Source organism: Sturnira hondurensis, unplaced genomic scaffold (genome assembly GCF_014824575.4).
Source record: "Sturnira hondurensis isolate 20B ecotype Veracruz unplaced genomic scaffold, ASM1482457v3 Scaffold0008782, whole genome shotgun sequence".
Taxonomy (NCBI): domain Eukaryota; kingdom Metazoa; phylum Chordata; class Mammalia; order Chiroptera; family Phyllostomidae; genus Sturnira; species Sturnira hondurensis.
In genome coordinates this window covers 1,607,710-1,621,737 of record NW_028081413.1, presented here as the reverse complement: position 1 = coordinate 1,621,737, position 14,028 = coordinate 1,607,710, and the positions used below count along the sequence as shown (strand labels likewise).

Here is a 14,028-nt window from a genome sequence, read left to right as displayed (position 1 = left end):
TTTAAAAGACTGACAATACCAATTACCAGAAAGGATCAGCAAGGATGTAGAGTAACTAGAACTCTCATGAACTAGTAGGAATATAAAAACTTTGGAAAAGTTTGTCAGTTTCTTTTGTTGTGCAATTTTGACTTCAAAATAGTATCAAACTTCATAAAAGTTACAAGAATCATCCAAACAATTCTCATATATCCTTCACCTAAATTCTCCAGTGGTTGACATTATACATTTGACTTACCACAATCTCTATTGTCCAGATCATTTGGGAGCTAATTATGTATGTAATGTCTATTACACCGAAGGCTACAGTGGAAATTGTCTAATAAGATCAAGTTTCTATATGAGCATAGCACAACCATAAATTTAATTTCCACTAGGAAATTAAAATGATACAATACTACCACTTAATCCACAGATCTGTCCTTCCCTCAAATTTTGCTGATTGTTTTTATTCTGTCTTTTATAGGTCCAGCATCCAGTATAGATTCTAATTTTAAACAAATGGAGAATTTTGTGCATAGATTGGGTATTAAATTATACTCAGTAATTGTTACATTTTTAAGCTATAAGGGTGGTATTATGTTATGTTTGTAAAAAGTCTTTACCTGTTAGAGATACATACTTAAGTATAGAAAAAAATGATACAGTGTTTGAGATTTCCTTTGAGATTCACTACCAAGGAAGTGGAAGGAGGGCAAGAAATAAAATAAGATTGGAAAGATACCTAATTATTGAAGCTGAATGATGAATACAGGATTTATTATAATATTTCTTCTACTTTGACATGTGTTGGAAATTTTCCATAATTAGAGTTTTTAAAGAATTAGACCAATGGGGAAATTGAAGGATTTAAAGAACTGGGCTGATATGATCATTCATGTGATTTAGAAACATTACTCTGGCTGCAGTAGGAAGCCTGGCTCAGATTGGGGCAAGAATGAAGACTGGTTTTCCAGCCACCGAAGTCTCTTAGGGAAGAGATGATGGCGGTCTGAACTAAGTGGCAATGGGATGGAGTGAATTATATGTATTAAAGAAATGGTGACTATCTGGATGTGCGAGTTGAAAGGAAGGGAATTCAGGATCACACTTACCTGGCTTGGGCCAATTTGGGGTGAGTGGTGCCACTTATCTAGACAGGGATCACTGGAAAAAGAATAGGTCCATGGAGACAAGAAGACAGTTTGAGGAGGCCTTGAGTCAAACTAGCGCATTTTTGTTATCTGGCCATAACTGAGTGAATAAATGACAGCAAGATACCCAAATAATCATTAATTAGCAAATAGTATAGGGGTAAGCAAAGTAGACAGAGGAAATATCACTTAAACCTAACCTAACTTAAACCTATCACTTAAACCTTGAAGTAATATGATTTTTCTACATCAGCAATTTTTCAACCAGCATGCTGCTAGAGGCACACGGGTGTGCCTTAAGAATTTTTAAAACATGCAATACCTGGCTATTTAGTCAAGGGCACTGACCTCTTTTCCCTCAGATTGTCGGATAAAAACATGACAACAGCCAACACAACAATAACCATCCAGTGTGAATGAGTCAAAATTATACCTATTTTTTGTCGGATCAGAAAAGAATAATTTTCAGTGTGCCTCAGAATTTTAGTAATTTATGCGTGTCATGTAAAAGATTGAAAATCACTGTTCCAAATGAACATGTAGCCTTATATTAAGTGACTGGAGCTGTAGACAGGTTATTTTATAAACTCAAAAGAGACATGATTGGAGGCAGAATATTACAGAAAGATCCCTAAACTCACATTCAGTAAACTGACCATGGAACAAAATTCTTTTCAAGGGACTGTAGCTCATGAAGATGCCTGAGTAAAAAGACATCTTTTGGTTGAAAGACAACTTTTCAGTTGAAAAGACATCTTTCCGTTAAACGTGGCAATGTAGGGACAGAGGACATGCATAGGATGTTGAATCCATAGTTAAAGGAATGAGTTTGGGGGTACAAAATTGGGGTACAGGGAGTAGTAGCCCTGACTTTTACTTCTGGTAGACTTGTCGGAAAGTTGTAGGTAAGCCAGTAAGAGACTTGAAAACCCATCAAAGTCTGCTCTTGAAGATTTTCCTACCAACACCCAAGCCAAGGCGAAGGATTTCCAGCAGGTATTTCTGTTGAAGAGACTTATTTCGTGAAAACCATTTGGCGTTATCATTCCATTCTGACTGATGTGATTTCCAACATCTCTGCAAATTCCCTTCTCCCACATTATCTGGGCAAAGAGGTCCACCACCTCCCTCCCTAGCTCTCCGGCTTCTGGAGCGGGTAGAACCCGCTCCGGGCACAGCGCCCCGCCCCAGGACCTACACCGCGAGTAGCCCCGCCCACTGACCGCCCGGGTTCTGAACCTAGTCCACAGCCCGCCCACCGCGCGGCGCCGTGCCCCGCCCTCGGGCCAGTCCCGACAGCGGATGCGGGGTCCCGGCCCACTGCAGCCGAAATAGGGTTGTCTTGAGTGGGCCTCCCGGTTGCAATGGCTGGGGGTCGTGGAACTCGCGGGCGCCGCCGGGCCGAGCCGCCGGAGAGCTATCTGCAGCGTCAGGACCACGAGCTGCAGGCCCTAGAGGCCATCTATGGCGCCGACTTCCAGGACCTACGGCCGGACGCGTGCGGACCGGTAGGAACGTGGCTTGTGGAGTCTCGGCTGGCTTGCTGCGGCCCAGCCTCCATCCACTGGACCTTCCTGGGCCAGGCCCGGCCCGGCCCTGCCGGAGCCCAGCCGCCCGCCCGCTTTAGGATTCTGCAGTCCTTTCAGCCCTTCCAATTCCACCCACGCTCACTTTTTGTCCTTGCAGCCGCTCGGCGGGTCTCCAGAACCCCCACCTGGAGACCCGAATTCTTCCACAGCCTTTTCTCCAAGTCGGCTCCTCTCTTACCTAGCACTGTTTCTCATTCCCACTGACACACTATAACATCCCTGTTTCCTTCCAGTCTTCTTCCTCTTTTCCCTGAAAGCCCTTGAGTTTGATACAACAGCGCAGTCAAAGGGATCCATTGCAACTTTGTTCTTGGAACGCATTTTGGGCGTTTGCACAGACCTTAACTGATGCCCTCGATCAGAATTATCTTCAAATCTGATCCTCCCGTGTGTTCACAATTGTAAAGCACATACTTGCCAGTTTACTTCCCAGACATGCTCACTGTGTTTTCCGGTATGAAGGAATTTTTCTGTACCTTCCTCTAAGGCACTTAGCAGAGAGTGTATAGTACATTCGTCTTAGCTGTAATGGAGAGGCTGCGTGCCGAGTCTAGACCTTTTAAATGACATTTGGTTTAAAATACTATTTTCATTTTTGTTTGGAGGTAAGTTAAGGCACTATAAGCTGCTGATACTAACAGCCCCTCCCCACTCCCCATCCTTGAGCTATCTGTTAAACTATTAGGCCCCTCCCCACTCCCCATCCTTGAGCTATCTGTTAAACTATTAGGTCTCTGGATATCATTTAAAAGGTAGTTAGTTCTTTGTGTGCTTTTAGTTCTGACATTTCACAATATCTTTCGACACAACTTTATCTACACGTCCAGTATTTCCTCCATAAATAGCATCTTGGTTCTAGGCATTGGGAATACAGCCCCAGACAAAAGACAAAAAACCCTGCCCTTGGGGAACTTTTGTAGGTACTTAATTTCAAGACTGACTTTTAACCTGAAATGTCAATATTCCCTTTATACATGCTTATAATGAAATAGTAACATAATTTTCTGGTGATCTGGTAATTTTTCTGTTCCTAAACTTTGAGAACCAGGAAGTAGGCTCAGTAAGCAGCCAGAACAGGTGTCACACCTGGACTCACTTCAAAGGCCCTAAAGATTTCCTTCAGAGCTAATTTGTTTACTTTATGCACGGTTAGTTATATAATCCTAAAACTGCAGAAAAACAGAAAGGAGAAAGGAGCTGCCTTAAGCAGATATACCAATAATCCCCAAACTTATAGTTTGTGGCCTTCATGACAAGACAGAAGACTAGACAAAGCCAAACAAAAGCTATAAAAGTCAGGCAGAATAATTCGAATAGCTGTCTGTGGCCCAAGGTGTACAGGGCAAATAGCCGCAACATTTTTATAGGCCCAACAGGCAGATAATTGATGGTCATGAGTACGAATCAGAGTGTAGTCATTCAGCAAGTGCTTATTATCACCTGCTATTTGCAGTCTTCAGGGAAAGGTTATGCAGCCACAATCCTTTATCCAAAACTCTTGAGACCTAATGGGCTTCACAATTCAGAAGTAAACTTGAATTCATGTTCACTTGTGCACGTTCCATACCTTACCTAATACCTCCCTTGGTGTGTTTCGGCAGCATCCAAAGTCAAACAACTAAATGTGTAACTTGGGTAAATAAAGACTTAATAAAAGCCTTGTGTCAGTTCAGGCCAAATCTGCTGCCAATAAATTCAGGTCAGAATTTACTGACCTGAATAAACTTAAGTTTTTTTTTAACTTCTGAAGTTTTTAAAGCTTTTTGGAGAATGTGTTATAATACAGATTGCAGTGCAGTAGCATATGTATATCATTTATAAATAACTAAATATTTTGCGAGTGAATGCTAAAAATTACTTTGCATGCTAAAAAAGTTTGTATGCCACTAGTTTAAAATATAATTTTCTGTGGAGTTATACACTTATTTTTTTAATTTATGTATTTATCTTTAAAAGGGAAGGGAAGGAGAGAGGGAGAGAAATAGCAATGTATGGCTGCCTCCCATGCATCCCCTGCCAGGAACTGGCCTGCAACCCAGGCATGTGCCCTGACTGGGAATCGAACCGCAGTTGTTTGGTTCGCAGGCCCATGCTCAATCCACTGAGCTACACCAGCCAGGGCTATACACTTATTATTTATTTAACTATCTTGGCTAATTTTCCAGGTGGGCAAAGGGTCTGCACATTTTTAATTTGATAGCTATTGCAAACTTCCCTCCCAAAAGGTTGCTTCTGTCTTACGGCCCACCAGTAGTGTGTGAGAGTAGTTTTTGTACAATTTCAGCAACATCATAGATGTCAGACTTTTTCATCCTTGTCAGTAAGTAGATGAAACATTTTTATTTCCCAGTGATTCATTATGTAGGCTACCTTAGTTTGTAAGCAATGGATTTTTCTTTTTCTATGCACTTTTTCCACTGTGTTGTATATTTTCTTATTTATGTGTCAAGTATTTATATGTTAATAAAAATCAGCATTTTGGATTATATATTGCACGTATTTTCCCTGATTGTGTGTGTTTTGATATTTATATAACCAATGTGATTTTTTAAAACTTTAATATAGTCAAAATAACCAATTTTTGTTTTAAGGTACCTGTAGGTCTTTTTCCCTAGAAAATATTTTCCTGCTCCACTGCTAACAAAAAATGAATTCTTTCAGGTTTTTTTTAAAGATTTTATTTATTTGTTTATTTTTAGAGAGAGGAGAAGGGAGGGAGAACAAGAGGGAGAGAAACATCAATGTGTGGTTGCCTCTTACACACCCCCAACTGGGGACCTGGCCTGCAACCCAGGCATGTGACCTGACTGGGAATCAAACCAGCCACACTTTGGTTTATAGGCCGATACTCAATCCACTGGGCCACACCAGCCAGGGCTGAGGTTTTCTTTTAATTTTTTCATGACTTTATTTTTGAACTTTCATCAAATAAGTTAGAAATAGCTTTTTTTAAAAAGTTCCTTTTTTCTTTTTTTAAATATATTTTATTGATTATACCATTACAGTTGTTCTATTCCCCCCCTTCATTCCCCTCCACCCGCACCCTCCCTCCCCCACCATTCTCCCCCCCTTAGTTTATAACCACGTGTCTCAAGTTCTTTAGATTCTTTATTTCCCCCACTATTCTCGCCCTCCCCCTATCTATTTTCTACCTACCATCTGTGCTATTTTCTGTGCCTTCTCCCCCCTTCTCCCCCTCCCACCCCCCTGTTTCTAACCCTCCATGTGTTCTTCATTTCTATGGTTCCACTCCTGATCTAGCTGTCCTCTTGTTTTGCTTTTGTTTTAGGTGTGGTTGTTAATAACTGTATGTTTGCTGTCCTTTCACTGTTCATATTTTTCATCTTCTTTTTCTTAGATAAGTCCCTTTAGCATTTCATATAATAAGGGCTTGGTGATGATGAACTCCTTGAACTTGACCTTATCTGAGAAGCACTTTATCTGTCCTTCCATTCTAAATGAAAGTTTTGCTGGATAAAGCAATCTTGGCTGTAGGTCTTTGGATTTCATGACTTGGAATACTTCTTTCCAGCCCCTTCTTGCCTGTAAGGTCTCTTTTGAGAAATCCGCTGATGGTCTGATGGGTACTCCTTTGTAGGTGACTGTCCCCTTATCCCTTGCTGCTTCTAGGATTCTCTCCTTCATTTTAGTCTTGGCTAATGTAATGATGATGTGCCTTGGTGTGTTCCTTCTTGGGTCCAACTTCTTTGGGACTCTCTGAGCTTTCTGGACTTCCTGGAAGTCTATTTCCTTTGCCAGACTGGGGAAGTTCTCCTTTATTATTTGTTCAAATAACATTTCCACTTGTTGCTCTTCTTCTCCTTCTGGTACCCCTATAATCCGGAAGTTGGAACGTTTAAAGATGTCCTGGAGGTTCCTAAGCCTCTCCTCATTTTTTTGAATTCTTGTTACTTCATTCTTTTCTGATTGGTTCTTTCTGTCTTCCTTCTGGTTTACTCCATTGATTTGAGTCCCAGTTTCCTTCCATCACTATTGGTTCCCTGTGCATTTTTCTTCATTTCACTTAGTGTAGCCTTCATTTTTTCATCTAATTTGCAACCAAATTCAACTAGTTCTGTGAGCATCCTGATTACCAGTGTTTTGAACTGTGCATCTGATGGGTTGGGTATCTCTTCATTGCTTAGTTGTATTTTTTCTGGAGCTTTGATCTGTTCTTTCATTTGGGCCATGTTTTTGGTCTGGTTGCTCCTGTTATATATGAGGGGCGGAGCCTTAGGCGTTCACCAGGGTGGGGCAGCCCAGTTGCTGGGTTGTGATGCTGTATGGGGCAGGGGGGGAGAGGGGGCAGGGGGGAGTGTAGTTCAGAGAGGGAACAATGGCACTTGCTCCTCTGTTGGATTTCAGTCTCTTCCACCGCTTCCCCCAAGCAAACTGAGTCCTTTTGGTGCTGATTCTCATATGGGTAGGTTTGTGTATGTTCCAACACCCTGTGGGTCTCTCCAGTAAACTCTCCTGTGAGGCTGGGAGTCCCTCCCTGCACCTCAACCCCCTTGGGTGTTTTTAATTGGTGTTTTGAGGCTTTATTTACCCAACCTGGGGCCCTGGGTTGCAGTCTTTCTCACTTTCCAGTTTCGCCTAGTTTTTTTGTGTGTGAATGTAGAACCACCTGGTCTGCCAGCCAGCTGCCTTATGGCCCATGCCCCTCCACAACCCACTACTTCACTGGGTCCACCCGCTGCTGCCTTGCATGCCCTGGGTCCACCAGTCACCACTTTTTTTTTTTTTGGCCGCGACCCCTCTCCTCTTGGTTGCCTGACTCCACCCCCCCACCTGTCTGGATGAATGTGTCTACTTTAACTCCTTGGTTGTCAGATTTCTATATAGTTCAGTTTTCTGTCAGCTCTGGTTGTTTTTGTTTCTAAATTGTTGTCCTTCCTTTGGTTGTGAGAGGAGGCACAGTGTTTCTCCATCATCGCCTCCATCTTGGCTGGAAGTCTGATAACTAGTTATCTTCTAAACCCAGGGAGGAGGCCCTGCCTCACCCGACTCCCCAGCACATCTTGGTTGTTAAATCATTTTTAATCAAGCTATGTTCAACTCCAGAAGTCCTTGAATGCCCCAATATGAGCTAATGCTTGGTCTTCTAAACGTGTTTTACATAAAAGCTTCTTCACATATTGGGGAGCCTCTCTGTCTGCTTGAGAAAAACAAATTCTCTGTTTATCTCTAATATCACTGTTTCCTGTTTCCCTCCCCCAGGGAGCCTGTATTGGTTAGGATTAAGTTTAGCAACATATGGCAACAAACTACAAAGTTTGCTTTTTTGCATGTAAAAATCTGGAGTCTAGGCATTTTTCTAAATTGCTGTTTTACAATCCTTAATGTGCCCTTTATGGTATAAAATGGCTGTCTGAACTCCAACCATCACATCTGTATTCCAGCCACCTGGAAGAAAACAGGAATTAAGAAGTGACATGTGTTAGTTCATCTTAGTGACTAGAAGTTAACCTAATGGAATGGCTACACTTATCTATACTTAGGTCAGATAGACCTATCCAGTTAAAAAATCAGTTCTGTTGATAGGAAACATCAACCAGGGGTCAATGATCATTGGCATCAAATCACTGCCATCAAGAATCTACAATTCGGGGTGTAGTGAAGAAGGAAACTTTATTCAGTGCAAAATAGCTCAGGTGTGATACAGCACAGCTGTGAGGCAGCCCTGGGGCCAGGGCCCTCTCCAGCCAGGGTGGTCTGCTCTGGTGAGACACCTTGCAAAACACAGCCCACAGTCCTCTGTGGAAAGGGGAAGTGCTCTCAGAGCCAACAGGGAACTGACTTTGACAGACAAAAGTCCCTGCCCCTGGTCCCTGATTGATCTGTCCTCATGCAAATGAGGGGTTAGGGTCCTTGCAACTTGATTCATCCAAAAGACACTTTCCTGATTGCTCAAAATAGAGCTGCTCTGATTGGTCGGTGAAGATGTTGCTAGGACTATGGCTAGGTAGCCTTGATTGGATGGGGCAAGCTTCAGTCAGTCCTGTTAGTTGAAATAGAATTCCAGAAACTCCTTTATAGGTTCTGGCTCAAATGGTAGAGGCACACACAGTTCAGGCATGCAGTTCAGTATAGACAGGGGGTCAGTGCAGGCTTCTTCTGAAGTGCAGTTTGCATGAGATTCCCCTTTTTAGAAATGGCTGCTAGGTTCTGCTTTTTAAAAATTTGAGCCTAGTTAGCCACCAGGAGCCCTTCTTAGTAGGTATCTTCTTTCTTAGGATCCACAGAAATAAAGAAGAAGGAATGGATAGAGGGCAAAACTCTTTCCTTTTTCCTAAAAGTTCAACTGGATATTGTCTGGGCTCACCAGTTATCACTGCTGTTCTGTTGGTGATGCTCTGCCATGGAAGTAATCGGAACACTGGGCCTGCCTGGTGTTGTATGGGTGGTCCACCCCAGGAGTGTTTGCAGGGTTCTAACTGCTTTTGGGGAGCCCCAGTGTTCTATGTACAGTGTTCCCCTTGGTGGTCCCAGAGGCAGGCTGAGAGGCCTCCTTCCTTAACTCTTTCTTAACTAGATCCATGGTGCTTTATTAAGTATTCCTATTAGTAAAAGTATCTTTAGAATATGTAGTCCTGCTTCCTGTTCCAGGAACTTTGAGTATAAAATGAAGTAACCCCTCTGCCTCCCCTTTACCATTTCTTAAGGAGGTGAGTTACATTCAGATATCTTCTTCACTTCCTAAATTAAGTCTGAAGAGAATGTTACACTAGATTTCTTATCTTATATTTTAAATGCAGAGATAACTCACTTCCTATGTGTTACAAATTTGTTTCCTTACTGGAACCAAGAAAGATCCATCCTTTGTTTTGCATTTGTAGCTGCTACTTGGACAGCTTGCTGATAATTACAATTCTCCTTCTATTTACATGATTCTTGCTCCTTCCAACTGTAGAGGGCTACCCTACCTTTGTTGCTTCAAAAACAGAAGAGCTGCCGTTTTTCCTAGGTGGTGTGCTTGCATTTTAGCATTTTCACTGACCTCTTTCACATTGGACTCGGCAAGTCTTGAATGTTTTACTTCACAAAGTCCCACTTGTATAGCGTTTCCCCTCATAGTGTTACCTTTGTATTTCTTTCGCCTCTTTTAAGCTACCGGTTAATATAGATTTACAGCAATATTCTCATTTGTTGTTCAGAAGTAAAGTTTTCACTGGTCAATAGCCAAATGAGAAAATGAAAGGCAGAGTAATGTACAAGTGAAGATAGATTAGTGTAAGATAAGTTGACCCTTCTTAAGATAAGCCCGAGCTCTGCTCTATTTTTGTACTTCCTCCTACTTTTGGCACTCCAGTATTCTGTATCTTATAAAGTAAAGCTGGGACAAAAAGTATTTTCATGAGAAAATTTAAGTTGGCGATCATAATGTATCTCCAAAGTTTGTGGCCCATGAGATGAGAAAGCCTGAGGAGATTTGATAGTAAGGAGAAAACACCAGTAAAATTTTGTTTGAATCTAATTGGCCTTCCTCTCAGCTTTTACATTTCTAAAGTGGGAGGCATGTGACCTCTCTGCTTCGCTGGATTGTTGTTAGAGAATGAACACCAATAACACAGCAAAGACTGTTGGTAGGATTTACTTCAAAGTAATCCATGTGGTGTTGGAGGTAAGGACAGCAAACACGGGGTACACACGCCTGGCCCTAAATTGGTAATTGTTAAAACTGTCTGGGGTGCATGGTGTTCGTTATATCATTGTCAGCTTTTGTTTGCAAATTTCCAGAATAAAAGGTTTTTCTAAAAGTGAGGCTATTTAAGGAGACTGGCCAAGGTAATAGTCTTTCCTTTAGCAATTAAAATGCTTTCTATGCTAAAGTCTCCCTAATATACAAAGCAGATAACAGTTGGCCTGCCCTGTTTGGAGGGGGACCAGGAGACCTGGAGCGCTGTTAGTTCAGTCTCACCCTTGTCACTTTAAGGCAACTGAGAGGAAACCCACCAGGCTCTACCTGCTTTTTTTTCTCATGCTCTTCTGCCGTTCCACATACCAGAGCCCAGTTTGTCTCTGTCGTGCTTGGCATCCATCACTTTCTGCCCTCTGGGCTTTTCCACTTCAGATCCTGATTTTGTCCCTTTCCCACTCTTCCATAACATTCCCACCAACTTCTTCACATGTCCTAGTATCTCCCATCGTCAAAATAGAACAAAAGAAATTTCTCCTTCAATTTCACATTCCCCTTGTGTGCGGCCCCATTCTCTGTCCCCACTAATGCCCAAACCTCCTTGAAGGAGTTGTCTATCTAGACCGGCCGTGTTCTCTTCCTCACCTAGCGTTTGCTCCTCGTCACATGAGGATGCGCATTGAGTGGCCACAGAACCCATGCTTGTTGTGATCACCAGCAAGTCCCTGTGTTACTCCAGCACTGGATGCTATCTGTCCTCATCCTGCTCAGTCTGTCTGTCCTCATCCTGCTCAGTCTGAGGGAGCATCTTCAATAAGACACTTTCCTTTTGTTTTCGTCCCCTGAGGCCCAGTCTCCTGTCAGCTTTACCTCAAGACCACTTTTTTCTCCCTTGCTACCAACATAGGCTGAATTGTTTTAATAGCATTTGACTTCCTCTCTTACTCTTTCTTCCCTGTTGATTCTTTACTCAGCCACCAACGTGATCTTTTAAAAATACATGCTAGGTTGTATCATTCCCATCTTAAAACCCTGACAAATATTTGACCTGGCTGACAAGGCCCTTTGTGACCTAGCTGTTCCCTGTCGCACCTGCCTCACCTGGCCTCCCCCGTCGCTCCTGGGTTCCAGACACTGGCCTCCTTTTGCTTTTTGGAATATGCTAATCTCTTCCTTGCGCTCTTCTCTTGTCTGGATTGCCTGTCTCTGGCTTGTCTCAGCTGAAGTACAACCACGCAAATAGGTCTTCCTTATGAAGCGTGGGAAGGTCTTCCTACATCCAAGCGTGTTCCTTCCCACCCACCACCAGGTGTTCTAAGTAGAGCGTAGGGGAGGCAAAACTTCACCTCTGCCCTCTTTGGACAGATTGTTACCTGTACAAAGGAAGCCCCCCAGGAAAATGAAGACCCAAAGAAACGTTTGGGCCTTAAGTGTTTATATAGTGGGTTGAACAAAGACAGGCAGTTGTGGAAAAGTAACTAAAATATATGGTTATTATACCATATATTTGGTATATGGTATAATATGGTTATACCATATACCATATGGTATTATATGGTATGATATATGGTTATATATATGGTTATTATACCATATACCATATACAGTAACTAAAATATATATTAGTTAAAATATAACTAAAGGCAGATAAGAGTTAGTATTTTAACAAAGTTTGTTTGTACAGGACTCTCTTGGCCTCGGCTCCCTTTCTCTGGTGATGAGAATGTTCCTTCCTTCCTGGTATAGGAGGGCATCTTTCACGTGGGAGTTTTATCTGCAGCTTTCAGGACGAGAAGAGGAGGTCAGAGTGCACTTCTTGCACCTGCAGTTTTCACATACCGTTAGCTCAAAATAACCTTTACGCCGAAGTGGAATGTTTGGGGGTGGTCTGTTCTGCCACCCTTCAAGGGCTTCACACTATCTCTTCAATAAGCACTTTCTAAACTTGTACTACCATATACACTGTTTGGTGTCCCCACCATGACAACTAGAAGCATGTCTGTTTTCTCACCTCTGTGTGTTACCGGTGTCTGACAGAGTAGGCGCTCAGTAAGTGGGTGACGAGGTGTGATGGGTGAAAGGCCTCGCGGATCACGGACGCTCACCCCTCCCCAGGACCACGCTCACAGACCTGTGCTTTCCCAGGGTCATACCACAGCTTTTATCAAGGATTATTACAGAGCCATATAAAAACTGAGCTTACATATTTTGTACACGTAGTTGATGAGAACTTTTTCGTGTGATTTAGAGCATCAAATATAAGATTCATGTTATAATTTTCTGCTATAGTGTAGTATTGTGAAGTACTTTGTTGCCCCTAAAAGAATTTTTATGCTCTTTTTTTGTGTATGTGTGAAATGTGAAAAGATGTCACATATGTCTTTTTGCCCTGGCTGTCTGGACATTCAAAGACAAAGTTAAGACCACAACTCAGTCACAGCAGGTCAGGATTGGCTGATGAAAAGGGACACAGGCTTGGGAGTCAAAGTTGGACTTGAATTCCAGCCTTGTCCCTGTGTGTCTGTAAGAGGGAGACAGCACAGGCTTGGTAAAGTGCCTGGGCTGTAGGGGTAGATGTTCTTCCCTCGGCCTCCCTTTCCCCATACTCTATAGGTGATATAAAGCACCTCAAATCTTCTTTTGGAAAAGGGTACTTACTACATTAAATAAAAAGAAAGTAGTTAATTATTTGGTGAAAAGCAGTGGGTTGAAAGAATTTTAGATGAGCTCTCAGATTTACATGTCAAGGTTTTCACTTATTCTCAGTATTCACCTCGTAAGTGAAATACCCTCTGATCTTCTCCCCACCACTGTGCTCCATTACTCTGCCAGACTTTCTTCCCAGCACTCACCACTATCGGAAAGTATTCATGTTCTAGTCTGTATCGTGCAGTTGTGTCCTGGTGTGTCTCAAGTTACCTCTGTGCCCGCAGCCTCTAGGACAGCACCCAGCATAGCTGCACTCAGTAACGCCTGAGTGGAAGGAAGCTATGTGAATCATTTTGGTTCAGTTGTTAGGTAACGTTGAAAAGAAAAATGCGTTCTCTCTGGCAAAGGTTTTATTTTTAAGCTATGCCTTAGGCAAATAGGACCAAACACTATATCAGACATAATTACATGTAATATTTTAAAAAGTAGAACTTTTGAACTAAGATCATTCTTAGTCGTTAATGATTGGCTCTCTAGGTTTAAAGAATAATAATTTTTTTTTAAAGATTTTATTTATTTATCTTTAGAGGGGAAGGAGAGAGGGAGAGAAACATCAATGTATGGTTGCCTTTTGTGCGTCCCCTGCTGGGAGTTGGCCTGCAGGGAACCGGCCTACAACCCAGGCATGTGCCCTGACTGGGAATCGAACCACGATCCTCTGGTTCGTAGGCCCGCGCTCAATCCGCTGAGCTACACCAGCCAGGGCTAAAGAATAATAATTTTTTCTTTTTTTTTCTTCTAGGTCAAAGAGCCCCCTGAAATCAATTTAGTTCTGTACCCCCAGGGCCTGGCTGGTGAAGAAGTATATGTAAAAGTGGAATTGAGGGTTAAATGCCCACCAACCTATCCCGATATGTGAGTACATTAGAAATAGCTGTGATGTGATTTTAGTTCTCTGCTTTGACCACATGGTAACAGGTTGAAATCAATGGTGTTTTCTCTTTCCTGCCACCAGTCC

At 42.4% G+C, this 14,028-nt stretch overlaps 1 protein-coding gene across 1 annotated transcript in view; it reads left to right on the top strand.

Annotated features, from left to right (window-relative positions):
- The first annotated feature begins 2,361 nt into the window (after window positions 1-2,361).
- Window positions 2,362-14,028, top strand: part of EIF2AK4 (eukaryotic translation initiation factor 2 alpha kinase 4) — a 105,380-nt gene continuing 93,713 nt past the window's right edge. The window contains exons 1-2 of the mRNA XM_037056095.1: window positions 2,362-2,641; window positions 13,813-13,925. Coding sequence (XP_036911990.1) covers window positions 2,498-2,641; window positions 13,813-13,925 — 257 coding nt within the window. The 5' untranslated portion in view covers window positions 2,362-2,497. The remainder of the gene's footprint in view (window positions 2,642-13,812; window positions 13,926-14,028) is intronic.